Below are 25,168 nucleotides of genomic sequence, written 5' to 3'. Positions count from 1 at the left end.
TGCAAGTCTTCTTGTCGAGATATTTATTATTCATTCGTCACCTTTTTGGGTGGGTGTTCGGAAAAACTCCATGGCGATACTGCCCTCAACATGACTTTGATTCGTCACCTATTTTGGTGGGTTTCCAGAATTAACTATGCCCTTGCTGTCCTCATTCTGCGCTCGGTGTGACCTATGACGCCACTGCCCTCCTACTACCTTCGGTGTGACCTATGACGTCACTGTTTTCATACTGCCTTTAGACTGCCCCACTTTCTACTCTTTAAGCAATTACTAATTTTTTTTCTTGGTTGTAGAAAAGCTTGAGTGAATATCATTTGATATTTCCTTGTGGTTATCTTAATGTGAATTCATTAGATCTTCAAGCAATTACATTTAAGTTTAGAAATGGTTAGAGAATAGACTTTTAAATTATGTATTAATTGTGGTGTAGTGCTATATATAAATGATATATCCTCCAAACCTTTCGCTTTTTTTTTTATAACTTTACAATATGTCACCATACCAAGAGATCTACGAGTTTGTAATTTGTCCATATGATAAATCACGTTATTCCGAGAAGGAGGCTGCCTTATCATTTAATCAAGTGCACTAAAACAAGCACAGTGGCTCAAACAGTTATCTCATGGCAAAATAATCATAGCCATAAATTCCGTAGGAGTGAAGCTATGAACCACTATAAATGCTGTACCGGGAAAGAAACTGACGAGCTCTCGATTCAAAAATGGTCCGAGTGTGTTAGAGAAGGTGATACATTAATAGTAATTTTTCAAACATTTAGGCTTTTTAAAAAGAATGACAAATTTCATTTAAAAAATTATCTCTCTAAAATAGAAGAAGGTCGAAGACATCATCAAGTCCTCAAACAGATATATCCCCTTTAAAGAATAGTGTGACAAACTGTTTTTTTTGTTTGTTTGTTCTTTGATGTTCCTATCGAAAATTTTGTACTCAATGGAGACGTAAACAATTGCCGGTTGAAGGGTGCATATTTATAACTATACTCGGCTCTCATGGCCATTGAGAAGTGAGGGATCTTTTTCGTGACAATACCTACGATCCGAAGGACCGGTCTCCACGTCCCGCAGTGGATTGGGAACCGCGGCGTAAGAGTCACCTCCCTACTCCGCACTACTACTGATTTACGATGCACAGATGTGCGAGTAGTCTACATAGATGAGAGCAACATGACATGCGCTGACATATTCTACATTGCAAGGCTCAAACCCACTGGGTATTTAAATATGGAAAAGTGTGCAAGTATAAAGTCTCATGACAGATGCTGTCTGCTGTCAACTCTTAACAAAAATACAAGCATTTCTGTTAAAAATTATTTATATAGAGGTGATCCAGTAAGTTTGGTGAGACAGTTGGCAAAATGAAATGGGGATATTGATACTGGCAGATGCAATTAATTGTACATGTATAATATCTAATTATGAATTCTGTTAGTGGTCAGAAATTGGGTATTAAGACCACTGAATCAGCGAGGATGGAGACAAGCACTGTGAGGAGGGAGAATCTGAAGGAGGTAAGAACTGAGGTGGTGAATTATTCACATTATTAAATGATGTCTACATTTAAAGGCATTAAAATTTGATGTATTTTATATTAAAAAAAGAGATTACAATCTTACTATCTTAAGAATCTCTCAAGATATATCTTCGAAAACATATATTTTCAAATATTTTTCTTTTGTATTGTAGCTTGAGGTCCAGGCAGTTTCCACTTTTTATAAGTTTATTACATATGGCTGATACTGAAGGAACTTTAAAGAGACATGAAGAAACCTCCTCTTATTATTATTATCTTATTAATTTTTATGAACTTCAGACTCTGGTCTGAAACGGAGAAGATGGCCAGCAGACAAGCTCTTGAAATCAACGATATTTCTGAAACAGAAGACTGGGATGCGGAGACTGAAAGAGAGGGTTATGTCCATCCACGCGGGTGGATGAGATGGGTTAACGGAGAAGCGGTCTTTGAATTTCATTTTGAAAAAGAAGACGAGGGGTATTTTACGGATGATGGTTATTAAGCCATCAATGATACCCATCAATCATTTTAACGACCAGCACATTTTTTTTTTAAAAAGATGCCTTCTTTACAATTAAACGTTATTTAATCGAAGATTGTGTTTTTGTTATTAAAAAAAACCCACTACAACAATAAATAACAGTCATTCTAAAATTTTACGAGGATTTTTAAGAGAACAGATGTATAAACTTGCTTTAAAACTGCACTTAGAATTTATGTTAATTTGAGTTAGGAAATTTTTCTTTATAAGAAATATATCTTATACTTTTTATTTTTTTATGAAGAAGACGAGGGATATTTCACAGATCATTGTTATTAATATAACCCAACGGTCACTTTAAATGATATTTTTCCATATTTTACAAGGATTTTTGAGATCAGATCTATAAACTTGGTTAAAAACCGCACTTAGAATATTTGTGAATTTGACTTGAGATGTTTTTCTTAACCATGAATTTATTTTATATTCTTAAGTGTGAATCCTAGCACAAATCTTGTGGAGACCGGGAGGAAATGTGTGTAGATTATTTTAGTGTCTGTGGTCTAACCCATACGATTAACCCAACTTGCAATTTAGTGGGGCTGAGTATGGAAAAAAAATCGACGCGCTGGAAAGTCCAAGGAACTCGGATGTTTAAATGAACATTATTAATGAATTCCAAACTGGACAGATTTAACAAGACTCAAAACCGCAGAACAATGTCCCATTTGTTTTGAAAACAATGTGAAAAGTAATTTGAAATGTCAACAATGTCTTCAATTTTCTTGTTGTAGACAATGTTATAAGGGACTTGAGACGGAGCGACATGGCGACGTATGTAAAATATTAGTGTATAATGTACGTTTTATAACTATTTTTTTTATATACATAGGGAGTCGCGTTATTCAATGCCTAACAACTTCTGAGAACCGATAAGGAAAAAAGTCGATTTTTAAGAATACTCAATCCAGATAATGGCCCGTGTCATTACCATGGCATTTGCTAAAGCAAACCTAGTCACAACAGCAGAATGGAACACTCTCAAAGGGAAGACACCGAAAGTATTGAAGTCCAAAAAGGTCTATACGTGGCATTACTTTAAACTAGGCTTTCAAATTGATCCCCTGGACCGTCAGACAAAACTTAACACTGAACTATGAAAGGTATCGAATTTTGTTACCTTTTTGACATATTATGGGACAAGTTAATAAAAACTCCTCTTGAAGACAGTCAAAAGCAGAGTCTTTACTTGTTTTAAGAAAATGCTGCAGATAAGGAAAACACGAAGATTTCTTATGTAAATGTTAACATGTAAATGTTCTACTACATTTCACTTAGTTTTAAATAAAATAAAAATACATCGTTTCTTTACGGAGTTGTGTGACTTATAAGGAGTCAACTTTCTTGAAAATTAATAATAAATTGATAATCAAAATAACTGTAAGATATTTCTTTCTATTAAGCATTTCAACTCGAAACCAGTAAAAATAATTTCATATTTTTTTTTAAATGCCATAAGATATCACTATACACATAATAATCCGGAAAATAGGTCTATAAAAAAAGAGAACGAATTTCCTAAAAGCTTCAAGATATAATCGGTAATAGTTTAAACAATTCACAATTCTGATGTTGGTTATACATATACAAACAATTCAATTGTAATTTCTTTTCCATGAAGACCTAAATTCTAAATAAGCGGAGGTGGTCTATGAAATTTCTTCGTCCTCCATAATTAAAAAAAAAAACTGAGAAATCTATAAATACCAAAATGCCTGTTCGTTCTCAGTACTAAAAATGTCCCCACATACCCGCCATCCCCTTCCTTTTAGCTCAATATTGAGCGAAAAATCAACAGCTGGTTTCCCTAGAAATTGGTTAGTTTAGCAATAGTCAAGTCATATTTGATCAAACGTGGCGATTCATCGTGACTGACAAGAGGATAATGAGGAAATGTTGTATAACACAGGAATAGATAACGAAGGCTAATTAATCAAAGTGACAGGTGTAAAAAACAAAAGATGGGGCTCTAAAAGGGAAAGTCGTCATTTATTCACGTTTAAAATTTCGTTTTTATTATTTTAGCAAACTTTTTTACCATAAGAAAGCGCGCTTAAAATCTTCGCGTACAACATCTTTATAATCAAGTTGCTTTTCTGTTATTTCAAAGGTCTTGTTTCAATCCACTTCACAAAGAACACATATTTTTCCGGAATTAAGTTCCTTCTTAGATAATATTCTAAATGTTATGAATTATTTCGAATTTCAAGTCGTTCAACATAATTTCCATCTTTTATAAAGTGACAGAGGACTTTTTTTGAAATCGAAATGTTTGCTTGATGTTTCCTTTAAATTTAGCTGCTTGTAAAATGTGGATTGGAAACTTTTCAATGCTCTCTTCGTGTATCAATAACCATCGGAATTTGAAGCTTTTAGGAATAAAACATGTACAAATTACATATGGAATCAAAATCTTCGCATAGGTACATGAAAATTTAGCCAGTTTTCAATGTTTAATTAGATTCGCAATAGCTTCCAAGCCTGTGCTAATGCCGTAAGCTGTTACTATGTGCGTAAAAATGAACAGATAAATTTTATATATTGAGTTCTGTTTAATTTATAGAAAGTTTTATTGTACAATTAAATATATTGACCAGAAATAATAAAAAAAAAAAATACGCCTCAATCAGCAATTTAAGAGTAGATTCTGATCATGATCCCCGTGGCTAGGGTGGGGTTACAAAAAAGAAAGAAAATACCTTGAAGTATATAAGAAAAATCTTTACAAATCTTCTCTTGAACCACTGGACCAGAAAAAATTAAACTTATCTGAAAGCTTCTTGAGGTAGTGAAGATTCTAAACTGTACAACTCATGATCCTCAGGGGTAGCGTTGGGCCACAATAGGGGGGCATATATTTACAGACAAAAAACTACAAAAATGCTTATTTTTTCACCAATTTCAAAGGGTTTTACAATTAAAACATTGTATTTGATTAATAATATATGTTCAATTTTATATGCGTAAAACATAAGAAAAGATATAAGGACCATTTATTCATATCCAAGAATATTTTAAAAATGTGTTGATGCTTGAAAGCCCGATTTCAATGGAAAATATCGTCTAACCCCCCCCCCCCCTTATTTAAAGAGCTGCAATTAGGGGTAATTAACTATTTAACACTGGCATTGAAATTATCAGTCAATTACCATTGAACTGTCCTTTGCATTCAACAAAGAATTTGCGGCCAAATTGCCATTGGTGTTGAATTAAATCGGTGTAAAATGTAGGCGGGAATTGAGAGTTTGCGTGCATAGTTCTTTCATAAATTGATATAATGAGAACTTTACTCTAAATACTTAATTCACAAACTGAATATGATTTTTACATGTCTGAAGCTATAGGCATTCTCCACGCCTTGTTCACCCATCTCCTTAACAGATTAACTTTATAGATCATGCAAAAAAAAAAAAAAACATCCATAGATATTGGGACTGCGATAGAATACAGTTTAAAAGTAAAGTGTCAAGAAGTCAAAACATGTAATATACATACATGGTAGTATAATCTCTTCTGATAACTAGGTCAGTATAACGATCCCGAGTTATTGTCATCCTACTTACAGCATTCATTTGTGTGGTTAATGCACTCGTATAATTTTACAATTTGAAGTCAGGTGTCATGAGGTCATAAACATGTAATATATATCCTAGCTAACAATCAAAGAGAGACCTCTAAAAAGGCAATGAAAAACTTAATTGATTTACATAAACGTTTCGGAGTACTCTCGTAAAATAAATCATAGGTCAAGTGGATGGTAACGCTGGTATTCTTCAAACTTTCCTACATATTTACTACAAGCAGTTAAGGATAAAATATCATTTCCTAATCTTTTATTGGGTTGCACATTCGGGTTGGTCATATGATCAAATTCCATTACTTTTTTTTTTTACCGATTTATAACAAATATTAATTACAAATATTTGTGTACTAAAGCTTTAAACACATGAAACGATTTATTTTTTAAACGTTAAGGTATGAATGGAGTGTGTGATGGACACGTCGACCTTTTATGACCTCACTGTGAAATAACGTTGATAGTTTATGACTTAACAATGAATTTATGGAAAACTAATGTGCATATTGCGTAAACAATTGAATGTGTGATGAACACATCGACCACTTACAAGTGTATGACCTTACTGTGAAATAACGTTGATGGTTTATGACTTAACAATGAATTTATGTGTAATGTGCATATTGCGTAAATAAAGAATGGACGTCATAATGAAAACTGCATCCTATTTGATGTTACCATTTGTATTTTTCAAGTAAAATGAGACCAATGTCAGATTCAATTTCATTGAATTTAATACACAACATTCAGGCGCGGATCCAGGATTTTGGATTAGAGGGGGCGCCATTAGATTGCGAGGGCCTTGGGTAATCTTCGTGGTCCCTAGCGGTCAAGGACAAAGCCCCCGTAAGCTCATTAGAATCAGCATTTTAAAAAAAATGTAGTTTTGACACACAGATAATTGTAACTTTACCTGTATTATATCGATGAATTGCATTGAAAATATTATCTCAAATATTTTTTGCCTCTATCCGCGCCACACATACACTTTATAACGTCCCTATATGTATGTCCTGTCCTTACTTCTTAAATTAAATTATTGAAAAAAATGTTGTCTTCAGAATTCTGAAATTAATATTATTTGTAAAATAATCATTTATAATCATGCTACAATTCAGACTCCAGAGACATATTCATTTTTTAAAAATTATTTCAATTGATTATATAAGAAGCTGTCATATTTTCAGCTGGCTTTCCGCATTTCTGATCTTCTATGCATTTGAAGCTAACGCATGTAACCCTTACACAACCACAGCTTTCCAGCATAAATCAATCACATTAATTTGTTTTCCTTATTAACTTCATATTTATTTAAAATCATTTAAAGAATGTTTAAAATCATGTCATTTTAACTTCTTTCAAATGATATCCACAGGCATGTACATTCCACTTGTATTATTCTTGAGATAAAACAATAAATATCTTTACAGTCTGCAAAATATAAGGAAATGAAATATTTCGACCCTCCAACAAAAAAGGGTATGGGAACGTTTATCACTTATCATGTTTATACGATCGATGTTGATTTAGTCAGGCAAGCTTTCTGAAAAGCTATAACTTGTTCATGCCCAAAATACACACGAATTGAAACCCCATAAAAGGTGTCAACGTATCCGTTTTTACCCTGCACTTCTCGTTCTTATCTGATTCAAAACATTAATAAAAGTGTTCGAGATACCTGTGGGCTGAGCGACCTTTCTTTGCGAATTTATTGCATTATTAGGTAAGATCAATCTTTTTCTATATACTTGTTTAAATTTGAAACCACAAATATGCACATAGATTGTACATTCAGGATTTTGTCTTAAAAAGTTTAGTTTCTATATTACTTTATATTTAATAATATAGAATACAAAATGTAGTACAAATTACAAAAGACGTTTCAATAAATTGGAAAAGAATGGAGGCGTACACGGCGAGGACAATTCCCCGCTCTGAGAAAAGACATTTCTTAATTCTTAAAGTTCATGAAAAGTTATATTTTTTTTTCAACCGGATGTCTCTGTCCAGACTGTAGCTCTACTTGTTTGTACTTAAAACAAAGGAAGAGAATAGTAGCACTTGGACTTGAAACTTTGCAACAGCAATAAATAAATACATGTAATAATCCTTGTCTTACTCTCTTTTTGTGGCAAGACGAATTGCAATCAGACTAAAACTGTAGAAGGATTGGCTTTTTAAAAGAATTTTAGAGAAATTCCAATGTTAGTTACCATCGAAACTTCATTCATTAAATTTAAAAAAACAACAATAAAGACAATTATGTATCTCACTGTAGTCTATTTGCATGCCAAGTTATATTAAAATCAGACCAAACTGTAGGCGAAGTAATGTTTTGAAAGTACCGTATATACTCGCCTATAAGTCGGTCCGCCTATAAGTCGGTTGTATTTTTTGAGGTTATTTTAGAGGGATTTGCCATTTACCCGCTTATAAGTCGGTACAACTTTTTGTTAGAATCAGTTGACAATTTCAAACCAATGCTTTGATGTTTCAACCTGGTTTCGGTTAATATTCTTAGAAATGACACCGATATTTAATTTTAAATCATTAAGAAAAATACATAATGCACATTTTAAATAAAAATAAAGTTACTAAAATATGTAAATACTTGTACTTTAGGTATAATCTTAGAATGCATAAATGATATGATATATCCATACTACATTTCGACATCCAGATAATACTAATCTTTTTGTGACTCGCCTATAAGTCGGACCTAGAGTTCTGGACCAAAATTTAACTCCCAAAAAACCGACTTATAGGCGAGTATATACGGTAATCAAAGAAATTCCAACTTTTTTTTTGTAACCATGGCAACACTTCACTAAAATCAAAAAATGGATATACAGAATTATGTATATTAGTGCAATCTACCTGTGTACCAAGTTATATTGAAATCAGACCAAAACTGTAGGAGGAGTATCGTTTTGAAAGTATTGCACAGATATTTTATTTTTAGTAAGCATGGCAACACCGTTCATCGAAATCAAAAACCGATAATCAGAATTATGTATCTTAGATTAGTCTACTAATTTGAAAAATTGTTTCATACAGACAGACAGACGGACGGACGACGGACACCTTACGTATCGCATAAGCTCTTCTGGTTTCTAACCAGAAGAGCTAAAAATTGCATTGTCAATATCATCTTTTACAAATTTGCTTCCTTTATTAAATTAATAACTTCCTGATAAATAATTTATTTTTTACTTATCTTTTTAAGGTATGTGAAAAAAAAAATAGCTTCACAGTTGATTCGAGCTCTCTCCAAAGCTCACGGTTAGGGGTAAGAATGAACGCGTTAACAACCTCTCTACGAAGTCTTCTTGTTTATGATATGTGTCAGTGTGATTAAACTAAACGAATTTTTTTTTCAATTTTTTTTCCCAGAAATGCTCTTTTCATATAGAATGGGTTCAGACTCCATTTTTCGAAACATAAAATATAATTTACCGTTACTTTTCCATCCTTTAAACGTTAATGTGAAATGGACAGTTGACCTATTCATATTCAAAATTTTTTATGGCTCCAAGAAACCCATTTTCCACTAAATATGCTCAACTCTCAACTTAAAAAAAAATCAACCAAAAAGTCATTCAATAAAATACTAGTAAATGAATCAAATATGTTGAAGATGACGTTACTGTCAACATATTCTTAGTAAAATATAACTTTTCTGTGAACTTTAAATAAGAATATACTGTCTCAGAGCAGGAATTGTCCTCGCCTTTTACGGTCTCTTTCTTTAATGTTCCGAATGTATTTATGAGCCCCTTTTCCTGAAAGGTTTAAGAACAGATCGGTCTAGTTTAAAATTAATATGTTGATCTCTCTAGTTTACAACAAATAAACAACAACAAAAACAAAAAGAAAAAGAGTTGAGAAAACCTACTTTCCGCAAGTGTCAAAGCTAAATAAATCAAAATAGACATTGAGATCACTGTGTATGTTTGAATTTATTTATTTGGTCCTTTTATGGTTTTCTTTCATTGGTAGCAATAAAACTGGGGCCTCTTTGTCAAAGTTATCTTAACTCACTTCATTCGAATCTTTTCTGGACACAACAGTTAAAAATGTTTGTGTAATCTTGTTCATATTTTATCTTTTAACATATTTATTTTTGAAACTTTCATGGCGATATTAATTTATACTTCTCGCTCAGCATATGAGCCTATTTGACAAGGCATATCTATCCTTCATTACCTTTCAAAAGAATAAAGACATCATATTCATTGAAACAACATTTTAACTTTCTATATGCGAATTCATCTTTGGAGAGCTTATTTTCTTAAATTAGGTCATTTTTATTGCATTTCTATGCACTTACAGAGAATTGCTCTTAAACCTAATAAAGATGTAATAAATTCCATAGTTAATAAATTTTTATTACTCATTTTGTAATCAGTTCAAGTATTCTTGACATTTTATTAGGTCAACATAAATTCATTAAACACGCTATTTGCATTTATTTCCCCATTTAAGTAAGCAATATTATTTTCTTCTCTGCTTTTAAATACTTCATTTTTTCTGGAAGTAAGTGACTGAAACTCTTTACTGAAAATGAAATATTATAACTTTATATGTATAAATTTATTCGCATTTATTTTCTGAATTTGAAGAAAACACAGACCTGCCTACCCTTTTTATTGCGGAAGTGTAATCTAAATTGTCATTTTGGTGGTATTTTAGAGACACAGGCGTAATTTATCTCCTTTTTTCCTATTGAATTTCTCATTGTGATTCTATATAATCTAAACGAGAATCTATGTTGTACACTGTATATAGTAAAATAATGGACGTAAAAATTATTTTCAAACCATTTATTGACATAAATCCTATGTTCTGTAAACACGTAAAACATTTTCATCCAACCATGTCTAAAACTAATAATAGCTCCACAATGACGTATTCGGTCAAAAGCTTGCATATTACAACTAATTCAGTCTTAGTAGTAGTATTAAAAGCATATATGAGAATAATCGTTTAAAATTCTGACGTATTTGCATCTACTTCTCCTTCCAAATTTTCGGCATGTGCTGCGTGATTAAGTTTGGAAGCTAGCTTAATTTCGATAAATAATTTTCTTTACTGTGCTGGTAAAGAACTATAGCTACATGTATCTTGATATATGAAATGTTTTACAGATCTTCTGTATGCATAAGTAGGTAGTACTTGTAAACTCAGAAGTAGTTGGTTACTTTAAAAAACACAGTTAATAAGTCTGACACTTAAAAAGCATAAAATTGATTTTAATAGAGTAATTAAGTGATAAAAAGCGGAAGGGTAGGCAGATCTGAAAACGTTTTGCATGAGTGTAAAGAGGGCCCTTGTTTACTGTTTGTCTGCATGTGCCTGTAACATCATAATCATATGTCTGTGTATCTGTGGTAGTTCACAATAATATGAACTTTAAAATTAATGTAACTACTGTCTGCTATAAAATGACACATGCATAATCGCTTATACGACTTGGGATGAAATACACTTTAGTCTTAAAGTATATCACTATGACCAGTTTTGTTTTAAACTTAGGGTAGTTTTAAGTAACAAATACTTAACTATCTGTAGAACTGAAGCTGTCTACAGGGGGGATCCAATTTCAATATAACTTGATAAAAGTTTCGATAACCTCAGAAATAACTTTTTAAAAGGAGAAATGTTTAAAGATAAGACAATTCCCCAGCATTAGAGAGCCTTCTGGAAAAGTTACAAGGTAAGTAAAATTAGAAAAGAAGCAGTAAAAATACCTTTTAATTAATTTACGTATCCCTTGATTTAGGCAGAGACTGCTTCAATGCAAAAAATGATACCATAACAATGTGGTAAAAAAGTGTCACGGTTAATCAAAGGTTTACCGATGGATGGAACTGTGTTTCTCTGGAATGTCCCTCCGAGTTTTCCCCCAAAATACTACAGTTCTGCAGGTTCCTGCAAATAAAAAAAACGAAATTTAAAAGAAACAGGGTCTAGGTAACTCAGGTAAACCGTACTGGCCCATGCACTTCTTGTATCTTAAAATTTTGGACTCTGATAACACAAGAATATTTGAAATTTAAATCAAATTCCATAAGCCTTTATATTTTACCCAGTAACGCTTATATTTTCATGTGTAGTGCATGCTTTAGTACAAGCTTTTCTATATGAAGAAATCTACTTGTTTAAAGCAGAAATGAATCAGAAAATGCATTCCTGAAATGTATTAATACTTGGACTATGATATTAAATGAGTATTTGATTTATAAGATTTTCAAGGAATACACAATTGTTCTATAAAATCGATTGAAATTTTTTAAAGTTTGACGATGACACGATGATTCTCAGCTTTGTCCATTTCCTCTTGTGTGCGGCATTTACTCGTGCGATTGGTAAGAATATTGCCTATTTGCAAAAGATATTTTTAAAAATGTAAAATTCAAAAAATATTTTTGCAATATTTTCATATGATAGTCGCCTCTTCAACTTTGAAGAGAATATTGTATGCAAATGTTACAGTTTTGAGAAAGTTTACGGTGCAACTTCAACTTCACGTCAATAATTAAAATTAAGCCTGTGTCCTTATTATTTAAATTTACTGAATGTTGATTTTTATTTTGCTAATGCTGATTTATGTAACAAAATTAGTTCCCTGCATTGTTAGTATTGCACAATTTCGTTATCACTTGATGTTGCCAACACTTTATGAATTTTTGTTGTGTTCTATGGTTTTAATTTGTTTTACTGCAGTCAGGAGTGCAACAAAATCGATTTATAAATCATTAATAATCTTTTGCTACCTATCCTAAAAAATTAACTGCAGAAAATGTTCGATACTATTTGTAGTTCAAATCATTATGTCGATCAACAAAATACGATATTGTTTGGATATTTTACAGACAATTCACAGAAAAGTTTTCATCACTAAACATATATTTTTAAATATAAATTACACAAGCAAATAATCACATTTTGAACTAGAAAATATGAAAAACTTACCATAACTAATAAAATATAAAATCGACAAACTAATATACAAACTTGGAATGAGTTATTGTGTGTTAGAATTTCAAAAAAAAAAAAATTAATAAAATACACATCAGATGTCAGGAGTGCAACAAAATAAAATAAAATAGGATCACTTCAAAATCTAGTATTTTTTTAATTTATTGATTGATTGTGTGTTGTTTTACGTCTCTATCGAGAAATTTTCTCTTATAGAGACGCCAGCACTTCCCGGTGGAGTGCTGCAAATTTTGACCTATGCTTGGCACTCAGGACCATTGAGCAGTGAGGGATCTTTATCGTGCCAGCACCTACTGCGACACGGGACCTCAATTTATACGGTCTCAACCGAAGGACCGGTCTCCACGTCCCACAGTGGGATTCGAACCCGCGACGTTAGGATCAAAGTTCTCCTTACTCCGAGATTCTTCAGCTGACGCTCTAACCACTGTGCCACGCGGGCGACTTGTATTTGTTGTAAGAAAATTTGTATATCAAAAATTTCTTTTTGGTTTAGATGTAAAGAATTTACTTAAATGGACAAAAATATTTTGGGGGAATTTACTGTATCATATTAAAACCAAACCAAAGTTGAAAAAAAAAATAATGTAAAATAACAATCAAAAAAGCAAATATCTTTCACATATACTATAGACAAATAATCCAATCAAGCTTTAGATCTGATCATTTATATCCCTGACACCATTTTACAGCATAAAAAAAAAAAATTTCTTTTGATGAAATATTTTAGAAAGTCTTTTAGGATGACGTAATATTTTCTTTCTTTAAATAAAATTTTACTTACCGAATTCTCTACTTTTTATGGAATTGTCTATTTTATTGCCACTTCAGGATTTTTAGCTAGAATGTATGTACAGTATGATGATATACGTGAAAGAAATGTTATTGTTAGTTGAATTTAAAAAGAAAAATTCAATTTGGTGGTCATTTTTTTAAAAATTCATATTTGTCTTCGTTAAGATGAATATGGCGTGATATATTAGATATCCAGCTATTCATTCCTGAGAACGAGCGAATTTTGCAGTAGGTCGTCAAGGGTTTGTGGAAATAAAATTGAAAAATTCCCTTCACAGGGGACGATTTGCATAAAAAGGAAACAATGTCCTTCTTCCGACTATTTACTTTAAAACTGGTTAATTAATTTTGAAAAATAAATGAGTTACAATTCACAACTATTGAAGAACTAATGGTTGATCTCCATACGAGTGAAAAATTCTCGAGAGGGACGTTAAACAACAAACAAGATGCCCAAGGGCCTTAACGGTCACCTGAGTATAACACAACAATTTAGAAGTTAAATACACTGATAGATGAAACATTGTTGCCCTAAAGCAAGAGAAGAAGGAAGATCAGGATCAATAAAATAATTAGTCTAGTATTCAGTATCAACTCATAAATTAAGTTCTAATCTGTCCCCCACTTAACACTATCACCATGCAGACTATTAATAAACTATTAGTGCTTCTGTACTATTTTTAAACCCATATTAAGACCTCTAGCATTGACCTCTCTTATGGTCTTTGAAGAACTTTTAATAAGATAAGTTATTTTTGTCTCATTTTTATTTATCTTTTACTTACAGGTCTACCTGATTATTAAAACTAAGAAAGTACTTTTTTAATTATACGATAAACATTCTTGCATAATTATCTTATTCTATTAACCTTTCAAATACATTATTTACAGTGATTAATTATCAAAGGTGAATGGAAAAGGGGAATAACTTCTCTCAGTAGAATACAAGTTAATAGAGCCCTGGCCAGGACCAGAATGCTTAGACGAATAGTCCAGATGTTTAAAACTCTGGTAGAAATATGCTTACTCATATCATTTAAACTTTAACTCAGTTTGCTTCCGATATGCCCAGAAGCAGAGAAGAATATCACAGGTACAATGCATTTTCACTACAGATTCAACAAAGCCTTACCCTAACACCAGAACCCAAGACCAAGGGTAAAAAAATTTACAAATTTGGAAGAGTTACCCTCATCATCATAACTATGGACTTCAAAGAATTAACACTTTTGCACTATATTATCAAAAGCCCCCCCCCCCCTTTCGTTATGCCAGAACCCCTGACCCTAGGACCAAAAGATTTAAAAATTCTGTTCAAAGCTCCCATTTTCATCATAGCTAAGCAATTTATTTATCAGCTCAACACTAAGGAGCAGACAGGATTAGTTAATGATTAATTAATAGAATTAATGCTTTTTCACTATATAATCAATAGAGCCCCCCCCCCCCCGTCCTCAAGAACCCCAAAAACTGAGGCCATATATTTAAAAATTTTGAAAGAGGCATCCTTGTCTATCATAATCATGCACTTAGTTTGTTTAAATAATCTCCAGTAGCAGAGAAGAAGATTTTCAAAGAATCAATGCATTTTCACTATATAATCAATAGAGCCCCGCCTTAACACCAGAACCCCGGACCCTGGGGCCATGAAATTCACAATTTTTGAAAAGACATCCTTATGCATCATAACCATGCACTTAGTTTGTTTAAATAGTCTCCAGTAGCAGAGAAGAAGATTTTCAAAGAATCAATGCATTTTCACTATATAATCAATAGAGCCCCGCCCTAACACCAGAACCCCTGACCCAGGGGCCATGGCTTTCACAATTCTGGAAGAGGCCTACCTCCTCATCATAACTATGTACTTAGTTTATCACCTTACTGCCCAGGAGCAGAGGAGAAGATTTTCAAAGAATTAATGCATTTTCACTATATAGTTGATAGAGCCCCGCCCTAAACCAGAACCCCTGACCCTGGGACCATGAAATTCACAATTTTGGAAAAGGTACTCTTGCTCATCATAACTATGCACTTAGTTAATTTATTAAATATCCAGAAGCAGAGAAGAAGATTTTCAAAGAATCAATGCATTTTCACTATATAATCAATAGAGCCCCGCCTTAACACCAGAACCCCGGACCCTGGGGCCATGAAATTCACAATTTTTGAAAAGACATCCTTATGCATCATAACCATGCACTTAGTTTGTTTAAATAGTCTCCAGTAGCAGAGAAGAAGATTTTCAAAGAATCAATGCATTTTCACTATATAATCAATAGAGCCCCGCCCTAACACCAGAACCCCTGACCCAGGGGCCATGGCTTTCACAATTCTGGAAGAGGCCTACCTCCTCATCATAACTATGTACTTAGTTTATCACCTTACTGCCCAGGAGCAGAGGAGAAGATTTTCAAAGAATTAATGCATTTTCACTATATAGTTGATAGAGCCTCGCCCTAAACCAGAACCCCTGACCCTGGGACCATGAAATTCACAATTTTGGAAAAGGTACTCTTGCTCATCATAACTATGCACTTAGTTAATTTATTAAATATCCAGAAGCAGAGAAGAAGATTTTCAAAAAATTAATGCATTTTCACTATGTAATCAATAGAGCCCCGCCCTAACACCAGATCCCCTGCCCCTGGGGCCATGAAATTCACAATTTTAGAAAAGGCACTTTTGCTCATCATAACTATGTACTTAGTTACTTTATTTAATACCCAGGAGCAAAGAAGAAGATTTTCAAAGAATTAATGCTTTTTCACTATATAATCAATAGAGCCCCGCCCTAACACCAGAACCCCTGACCCTGGGGCCATGAATTTCACAATTTTGGAAGAGGCACTTTTGCTCATCATAACTATGTACTTAGTAACTTTATTTAATACCCAGGAGCAGAGAAGATTTTCAAAGAATTAATGCATTTTCACTATATAATCAATAGAGCCCCGCCCTAACACCAGAACCCCGGACCCTGGGGCCATGAATTTCACAATTTTGGAAGAGGCACTCTTGCTCATCATAACTGTGTACTAAGTAACTTTATTTAATACCCAGGAGCAGAGAAGATTTTCAAAGAAATAATGCACTTTCACTATATGATCTATATAGCTCCACCCTGGGGCCAGAACCCCTGACCCTGGGGCCACGAATTTCACAATTTTGGTAGAGGGCTCAATGCTTATTACAATGATGCCAACAGTTTGACTGCTTGATGTTCAGGAGTAAAGAAGAAGATTTTTAAAGATTGCATTATTTTTGGTGGTTTTAGTACCACCCCTCAGGCCCTGGGGGGGGGGGGGGGGGCAGGGACCATGAAATTCACAATTTTTGTTCCCCTTCACCCATAGTTGCTATATACCAAATTTGGTTGAAATTGGTTGAGCGGTTCTAGAAAAGAAGTTACAAATGTTCAAAAGTTAACGCACGACGGACGACGACGGACGAAAACAGATAGCAATAGGTCACCTGAGTGACTCAGGTGACCTAACAAACATGGTTGGATATGAGATCTAAGTTAGAATATCTTGATTGAGGCCAAAGCATTTGAGAATCGTGTACAAAACGTATGAGAGCCATGTACAAATCTTTACTTGCAGCGTTTCGTGCAAAACCTTTAGTGTTTTCTGTAAAACGGTACAGCGTTTCGTATCAAGCGTGTACTGTTCGTGCAGCATGCAACTGGGGTAGTACGGCCTGTACTTTATCATATCAACGGGTATCATCTATATTCATCTTTGGAAAAAGCTATTGTTGCGAAATAGATCCTGTTTATATTAAAGGGGCAAGTACATGTAACTAGGTCAGTAGATAAAAAGGGCAAAACATTATTTACCGTCTGTTTTACGTAAATTGGATCATAATTAAGGTGGTATTTTTCTTTCTTTTTTGCTTCTTAGATATAAATAGTGAAACTCATGACTTATTTCATTTGACAAAGTTGTGCTAGAACAATTGCAAAAACTAAAACTGGTTCACGTCAAAGTTAACAATTAATATTGTATCACTTACAAATATCTAGCGGCATATACACGTTTATCTGTAGCATCAAGTCCTGCTGGCTTCATGAAATTTGATCACGTAGCTAATCTATACCTTTTTTTCCTATCACGTTTTAGAGAATGACATACCATATAGCGGGTTATTTTAGCGTAATGCTTATTTTTGGCGTTTTGGTAGTAGTCCGCTAAAGTGTTAATCGCTAAATATTCAGTGTTCTTCTTAGTGTTATTTTGCAAAGAGTTGGAACCCTGTGGTTGGGGAAAAAAATTACGCCAAAATTACTGGCATACCTTTAGCCAAGAAAACGCCAAATTTTACACCCGCCAAGAAAAACCCGCTTAACGGTATATTCACATTTAACTTTAGGGAAACGGCGATCTGTAAAACGTTTTGGTCATCCCAAGACATCGGGCAATGTGTAATGAGAAAAGCTCACTTGAGCATATAGCTCAGGGCTGAGGATCACGTAACAGTCTAAGGCTTAAGTCATTTTTTCAAGAATCTGTGGTGTTTATGAGACGTCAATTCAAACCTTGAATTTGCAGAACAATGTAACAACCTTTGGTGTTGCAATATTGAATAATATTTTTATTTGGTCTGCTTGACTTCTACATGTACATTATTCCAGCAAACAATATAGATTTTGAGTAATGCAAAAGATGGTCCAATTTTGAGATGAGCTAAAAAAAATGTACAACTATTACAAACTGTTCTGGCATTGCCATATATGCATGATATTGTTGGTTATCAAAACTCAAACATTGAATGTAAATGGGATATACATTAGTATCTTGACCGTCGAAACTAAAGTTGTTTTTTAGAAAAGTCGAATTACGGAAAATATTATTTCAATTAATTTATTTCTGTAAAGAAAATTTAGCATTAGGGAGACCTGCCTGGCAACAAAACGTTATTCCCAATCAGTCTACAACTTGGGGAGCAGCGAAGGCGGTAGATGGGAAATATTCTGACCGTTCATCAGCAGGAAACCAGTGTACAATTTCAGCATCCGGATATAATACAGCAACATGGAGAGTGGATCTACAGAGAGTGGTGAGCATCAGTCACATCAACATCTACTACAGGACGGATAATTTTCCCAGTAGGTATAAACGGTAAATGTAACACAGAACAGATATTTTTCCTTTTGCATATATATTTTGAAAACGTATTTATGAAATGTAACAGAGATATATTCTAATGGGTTTTTTTGGAAAATGTTTACGTTGCGCTTGGCTGAGGAACAGTTGATACCTATTTTTTTATATACATACTTAGGTCAGTCGCGACCGGGGTTTGAAAACTCACGATTTTCCGATCACCGAGGATTAGAATAGTGTATTGCTACATCAATAAGGAAGGATGACGATAGATATAATATCAACTTGTATGCCTATTTTCTGCCTCTGTTTAGAAAGTGATCGTACACAGATGTCCCTGTGTATAAAAACAAGGGAGAAATAAACACCACTTGCAGATGATGAAAGTTATTGATTGATGTTGTTTTAAGTCCCTTTCGAGAATTAGTTTTACCATATACAAGTGAAGGCCTTCAAATTTAGATCGTTACTCGGCATTCAGGGCCATTGAGGGAATTTATTTTTCCAACGTCTGTCTAGACACGGGGGCTCGGTTTTTAAGGTCTCATCAGAGGGACCCGCAACTTTCACTTTAATTGCCGAGTGCCTGGCAGAGGAACAGTTCGTACCTATTTTTATCGACTTAGGTCAGTCGCGGCCGGGGTTACAATTACACCGTTACAATTAGAACTAGGTTCATAAATATTTTAACTCCACGTTGTGGACCAAAATCTAGACTTAAAGGAGTTAAGATTTATTCAAAGTTAAATCAACGCAACATTGGGATGCTTTATTATCAATACGATCATCATGGTTCAGTTGATTTTGAGACGATTTTTTTTTCTATACACATCCATTATGTAAAATTTGTATCTCTGATTTTGACTGAACTCTAACCACATGGTTCACAGTAAAATAATCCTTTCAACACATTTAAGACATGCTTCTCTTATTAATAATATTTAAAGTGATATTTCAACTCTTTTTAAAGTTTTTGTTCTATGAACTTCCTTGTTATACTCTGATCCCTTATTAGGTCACCTGACTCACTCAGGCTACCTATTGCTATCATTTTTGTCTGTCGTCAATCAGTCGTAAACTTTTGAACATTTTTAGCTTCTTCTCTGGAATCACTGAATCAATTTCAACCAATTTTGGCATACAGCATCTACGGGTGAAGGGGAGTAAAAATTGTGAAATTTATGGCCCCTGCCCCCCTGGGGTTTGAGGGGTTGGGCTAAAACCATCAAACTTAATGCAATCTTTAAAAATCTTCTTCACTCATGGGCATCAAGCAGTCAAACTGTTGGCATGATTGTAATAAGAACTGAGCCCTCTACTAAAATTGTGTTTTTCATGGCCCCTGGATCAGGGGTTCTGGCGCTAATCGGGGTTCTAATGATTATATAGTGAAAATGCATATATTCTCATCTGATTCTAGGTATTTAGCCGATGAACTAAGTACATATATATGATATGAAAGAATGCCTCTTCCAAAATTGTGAATTTCATTGCCCGTGGATCAGGGGTTCTGGTGTTAGGACAGAGCTCTAATGATTATATGGTGAAAATGCATTATTTCTTTGAAAATCTTCTCCTCTGCTCCTGGGTATTAAGCTGATGAAGTAAGTATATAGTTATGAGGAGGAGGAGTGCCTCTTCCAAAATTGTGAATTTCATGGCCCCAGGGTTCAGGTGTTCTTAGTGCAGGGCTCTTATAATTATAAAGTGAAAATGCATTAATTCTTTGAGAATCTTCTCCTCTACTCCTGGGTAATAATCCAATGAATTAAGTACATAGTTATGATGAGGAAGAGTGCCTTTTCCAAAATTGCGAATTTCATGGCCCCTGGGTCAGGAGTTCCTTGGGGGTGGGGGCTTATTTATCATATACTGAAAATAAATTAATGCTTTGAAAATCTCCTCTGCTCCTGGGTATTAAGCCGATGAACTAAGTACATAGTTATAAGGAGGAAGAGTGCCTCTTCCAAAATTGTGAATTTCATGACCCTTGGGTCAGGGGTTCCATTCGGGAGGGGGGGCTTAGTCTTAGTATATACTGAAAATAAATAATTAGAATAATGAGAAAATAAATAAGAATGTTGCCAGCGTCAATTCCTTTGATGGAAAATTTAAGTGTAATCAAACTTAGTACATGTATAAAAGCAATGACCTAACAAATGGTATGAAACGTTAGACAAAATATGTCTCAACGATAGATTGTATTTACAAAATGTTATTATTAGGACCGTAGATGTTGCTAAAAGCCGACTCTTTACTGGGTTGTTCAAATCCTTGTAAAAATGCGTAAAATAAATTGGGTTAAGATTTTAAAATATTGTCAGAGATTCCGATTTACCGTTGAATATTGTAAAATCTACAAGTCATTTTGAAATACTGCCATGGAAATTAATTAAACCAGCTAAAACATATCCCTTACCGAATTCATTAAGTCAGAAACGTAATCCCATTGTTTTCAAACAGAAATAAGCTGAAATATTCTTCAATTAAGATCTATACAGATGGTTCAAAAGGCGATAATAACGTTGCTGCCGCTCCAGTGGCTAGAAATAATGTGTTCTATACACGACTTCCGAATGAAGCAACAATTTTAATTTCACAGCCGAACTTGCATTTGAATTTACTAGTTTTCAATCTTCAAACGACAAATACTTTACATTGTTTCAGACTCCCTCTCCTGCTTACAATCTATACACATTATGAACATTGATCACCCATACATTCTTGATATAAGCGTCTGCGAGGCGCATTGGTTAGAGCGTTTGCTCTAGAGTCGCAGAATAAGGAGTTGATCCTTTTTTTTCTCTGGTTCGAATCCCACTGCGGGTCGTGGAGACCGGTCCTTCGGATGAGACCGTATAAACTGAGGTCCCGTGTCACAGTAGGTGCTAGCACGAAAAAGATTCCTCACTGCTCATTGGCCCTGAGTGCCGAGTATACGTCCAAAATTTGCACCTCTTCACAGGCAAGTGATGGGGTTTCAATATGAGTGAAAATTTTTCGAAAAGGACGTTAAACAAAGAAGCAAACAGACATTCTGGATATATTTACAAAGAACTATCGTTTTAATAAACAAGGTAAAATTGTGGAATTTTGCTGGAATCCAAGTCATATTGGTATCCTTGGAAATACTGCGGCTGATAGTGCTGTGAAAAATGCACTTCAGTATTAAAGTGTACACTTTAAAAATACCTTACACTTATCTGAAATATTTAATGAAAATTTATGTTAATTCTCTTTGGCAAATATATTGGAAATTTTGTGATAATCATAAACAAAGCTAAACAGTCATCTGATTTCGGCCTGAAACGTCAAGACGAAGTCGTTATATCAAGAATACATATCGGACATTCAAGGTTTACTCATTCATATAGGTCTCCTGAACAGGGTACATCAACCTGAATGTATATCTTGTGACAGTGCAATAACCATAAACCATATTCTAACAGAATGTAGATTTTTCGCCTATACAAAATAAGTTTTTTAATAATGCAAACAATGCATGATCTTTTTACAAACATTAATCCTTGTACAATTTTAAAACACTGTGAAATCACGTATTTCAAGGGGTTTTTATTTTCGTTGTGTTCGAGGTTTAAAGAGACCCACGAATTTATGTCCATCACGAAATACCGGATGGGACGTTAAGTTGCATCCTGTCTCAAGGATAACAACCTCCTTGGCAAGCAAAAAATCTTTTCTCTGGTTTTCAAAAAAGAATAGCTCAATGGGGGCCGCCAGAGAAACCCAAAAACTATCAAAACCGGCCACAGAACGTCGAAATATGGCTGAAAAATTCCCGACTCGACAATTTTTAATAATAATAAATCATAATAATATTATGATTATTATTATTAATCTTAATAATAATTAATCAATCAACCAAATCCTTAAAACATAAACGTATTTGTCAGTATCTTGCCTCAGTTTAAATATTGATTGTATTTTGAACAAGCCCCTTGAAGTAAAAGATCAGTTATGGCATTAACGCCATATCCAAAGTGATGTAAGAATACTACTTAAATACGATAAGTTGATGATGGAAAAGATCAAGTTATATCCATTGTCATACAGTTATTAGTTGACCATTATCCTTTATAGACAATAAAACATAAAAATATGAAGCGGACATGGAAGAATCTATTGCGTCTTTTATTTTGAGTTCACTGGGTAGGTGTTGAATTCATTCTCGTACTTTATGATTACTTTTACTCAACATATCCTGTTACGTCACTTTTCATACAAATCACATTTGAAGATTGTGGTATTTTCAACTATTCTTATAAGATAACTCCTTCACCTGGAATTATGAATTTGAGAATGTATCCTTTTTAGGTCCAAGTGGGTACGTTAGTCGATTCGCTGGGTTTTTTCTCTATGTTTCAAAGACTACATCAAGAGAAGACGGAAGACTTTGTTTCCACGAATTACAGAATGTGAGTGGTACACCTACAGAAGACCAGAGGATCAACTGCTCAGTGTACGGCAGATACGTTATATACTACAACGAGAGGAGACCGGATGTCACATATCCTAGTTACTACTCTGAAGACGCATTTAACGAACTGTGTGAAGTGGAAGTCTATGGTGAGCTCCAACACATTACTGTTCGTATAACCTGTATTTGATAACTTTCCGTTTTGTACATTTTACCTTAATAATGCGATTTTCTGTGTGTCTATTATTGACGAAGGGAGATGAAACACTAAATTGTTCCACTAATCAGGAGTATAGAATTTCATTTCTTGCAAAGGCTGCCCTGTTCCTGGGTATTACGGAGAAAACTGTAGCCAATTATGTTCAGAAAACTGTCAAGGACAACAATGTGACGCCGTCACCGGTAACTGTGTAAATGGTTGTACTCCAACATATGAAGGCCCTCACTGTAGTTATGGTAGGCTGTTCCTGTATTTCTTTTCCCTAACAATTAAATACTATATCCTTCTCTTTTTAAGCTGTCGTCTAATCAGACACTATGATATTTATGTTTAATTTCAATTTATATTATATATTGATTATTCGTCACAAGTTAATCTAGCTTTAAAGAGACCTTCCTGGCAGCAGTACAATTCGCCAATTCAACCTTCAGCTTGGGGAGCAGCAAAAGCGGTAGATGGCGAATATTCTGATCGTTCAGCTGGGGGTAACCAATGTTCAATATCCGATGGAAGACAGACAGCAACATGGTGGGTGGATCTAGGGAGTATAGTCAGCATCAGTCACATCCACATATACTACAGGACAGGAAATGCTCCAAGTAAGTATTCCGTTCGTCTCTGTAACCTGCATTCATTTATGTTTTGTGTGATGATGGTGAACGGTTTGCAAATTAAGTGGGCGGAGCATGTACATTTTAGAATATGATTGGTAACTCAGTAAAATCACTTATTTATTCATTCATTCATTTTTTTTTATTAATCTCTTCATTTTATGTTAATGAAAGGACAATGTCGCAAGCATTTAGTAAAAAGTTGCTTTTAAATAAATTATATGTGGTTTTAGTAAGAAGTTGTTAGTTCGAGAATTTTGTCACGAGCTATTGGTGAACGGCTTCAAAATTAGACTTAAACTCGGTACTCAGGGTCGTTAAGAAGTGAGGGATCCTTATATTGCTAACGCCTGCTTTGACTCGAGGCCTCTGGTTTTAAGGTGTCATCCGAAAGACCCGCAACTTTCACTTCAAAGTACAGAGCTCTTGGCGAAGTTTAATATTATAAATCCCCCATCGCTCTTTTATTTCGTCTACCGTTCTTTTTAAGTTCTTGTCGTTGCTGCTTCCTATAAAAAAAATAACATCTATTTCTTGACAGATTATTTATTTCTAAAATTTGTCTTTGCAGTATAATAAATACATTGTGGATGGAATTGTAATTGCCTTAACCGATTTCTTGATTAAAACTTAAAAAAAAAAATAATGCGTTTTTACACATTGATGAAATATTGAAAAAAAAATAATGCGTTTTTAGCACAAAAAATAAAGTAATATTTTATACTAATTATGTTACTTTTACTTTTGAATGTTTTTTTTTTTCTAGTGAGTCAAACACCAAAAGGATCAATTTAAAAATTACATTATAATTGCTCACAAATAAAAAGATCACAAGCACAAACCGTTGATGCATAACGACTAAGGAATCGCCTCGCACTCTGTCGAGTTGTTTTCATGTCTCAAATAGTTTCGATTAGTTTCTTTATATTAACATATTTAAGTCCAGATGCACGATACCTGACAAGAATGTTTCGAATCGTTAGGGATAATCTCCGTCCTCCTTTAACGGACGCTATTGAGAGGAAAAAAAGAAAAATGACCGATTTGTTCATTGGACGGTTTGGAACGCTTTTGGGGTGTGGCTTGCATAATAATTTCAAAAACGATTGATGAACGGTACGTTTCGTTTTGTGAACGGTCAGTTTCGCTTCTGGCAAAGTTCGTTTCGTTTTGTGAACGGTAGGGTTCGTTTTGTGAACATAACGATTCGTTTGTGCGCTGTTCGTTCTGTTTTGTGAACTGTATGGTGTGTTTCTTGCACGGCATTGTTATTTCAACTGGTACAAAATCTGGACCCAGGGCCATAATCTGAGGCTAGAATATAGTGAATTCTTCAAAAAGTT

At 34.0% G+C, this 25,168-nt stretch overlaps 1 protein-coding gene across 1 annotated transcript in view; it reads left to right on the top strand.

Annotated features, from left to right (window-relative positions):
* Positions 1–1,438: 1,438 nt before the first annotated feature.
* The window catches only part of LOC133180118 (uncharacterized), a 36,599-nt gene continuing 12,869 nt past the window's right edge, over positions 1,439–25,168 (top strand). The window contains exons 1-5 of the mRNA XM_061314693.1: positions 1,439–1,531; positions 1,707–1,738; positions 1,834–1,931; positions 18,328–18,558; positions 22,892–23,143. Coding sequence (XP_061170677.1) covers positions 1,439–1,531; positions 1,707–1,738; positions 1,834–1,931; positions 18,328–18,558; positions 22,892–23,143 — 706 coding nt within the window. The remainder of the gene's footprint in view (positions 1,532–1,706; positions 1,739–1,833; positions 1,932–18,327; positions 18,559–22,891; positions 23,144–25,168) is intronic.

Source organism: Saccostrea echinata, unplaced genomic scaffold (assembly GCF_033153115.1).
Source record: "Saccostrea echinata isolate AGI-Se365-2 ecotype Australia unplaced genomic scaffold, CSIRO_AGI_Sech_v1 ptg000006l, whole genome shotgun sequence".
Taxonomy (NCBI): domain Eukaryota; kingdom Metazoa; phylum Mollusca; class Bivalvia; order Ostreida; family Ostreidae; genus Saccostrea; species Saccostrea echinata.
This window is presented reverse-complemented; position numbering and strand designations above follow the sequence as displayed.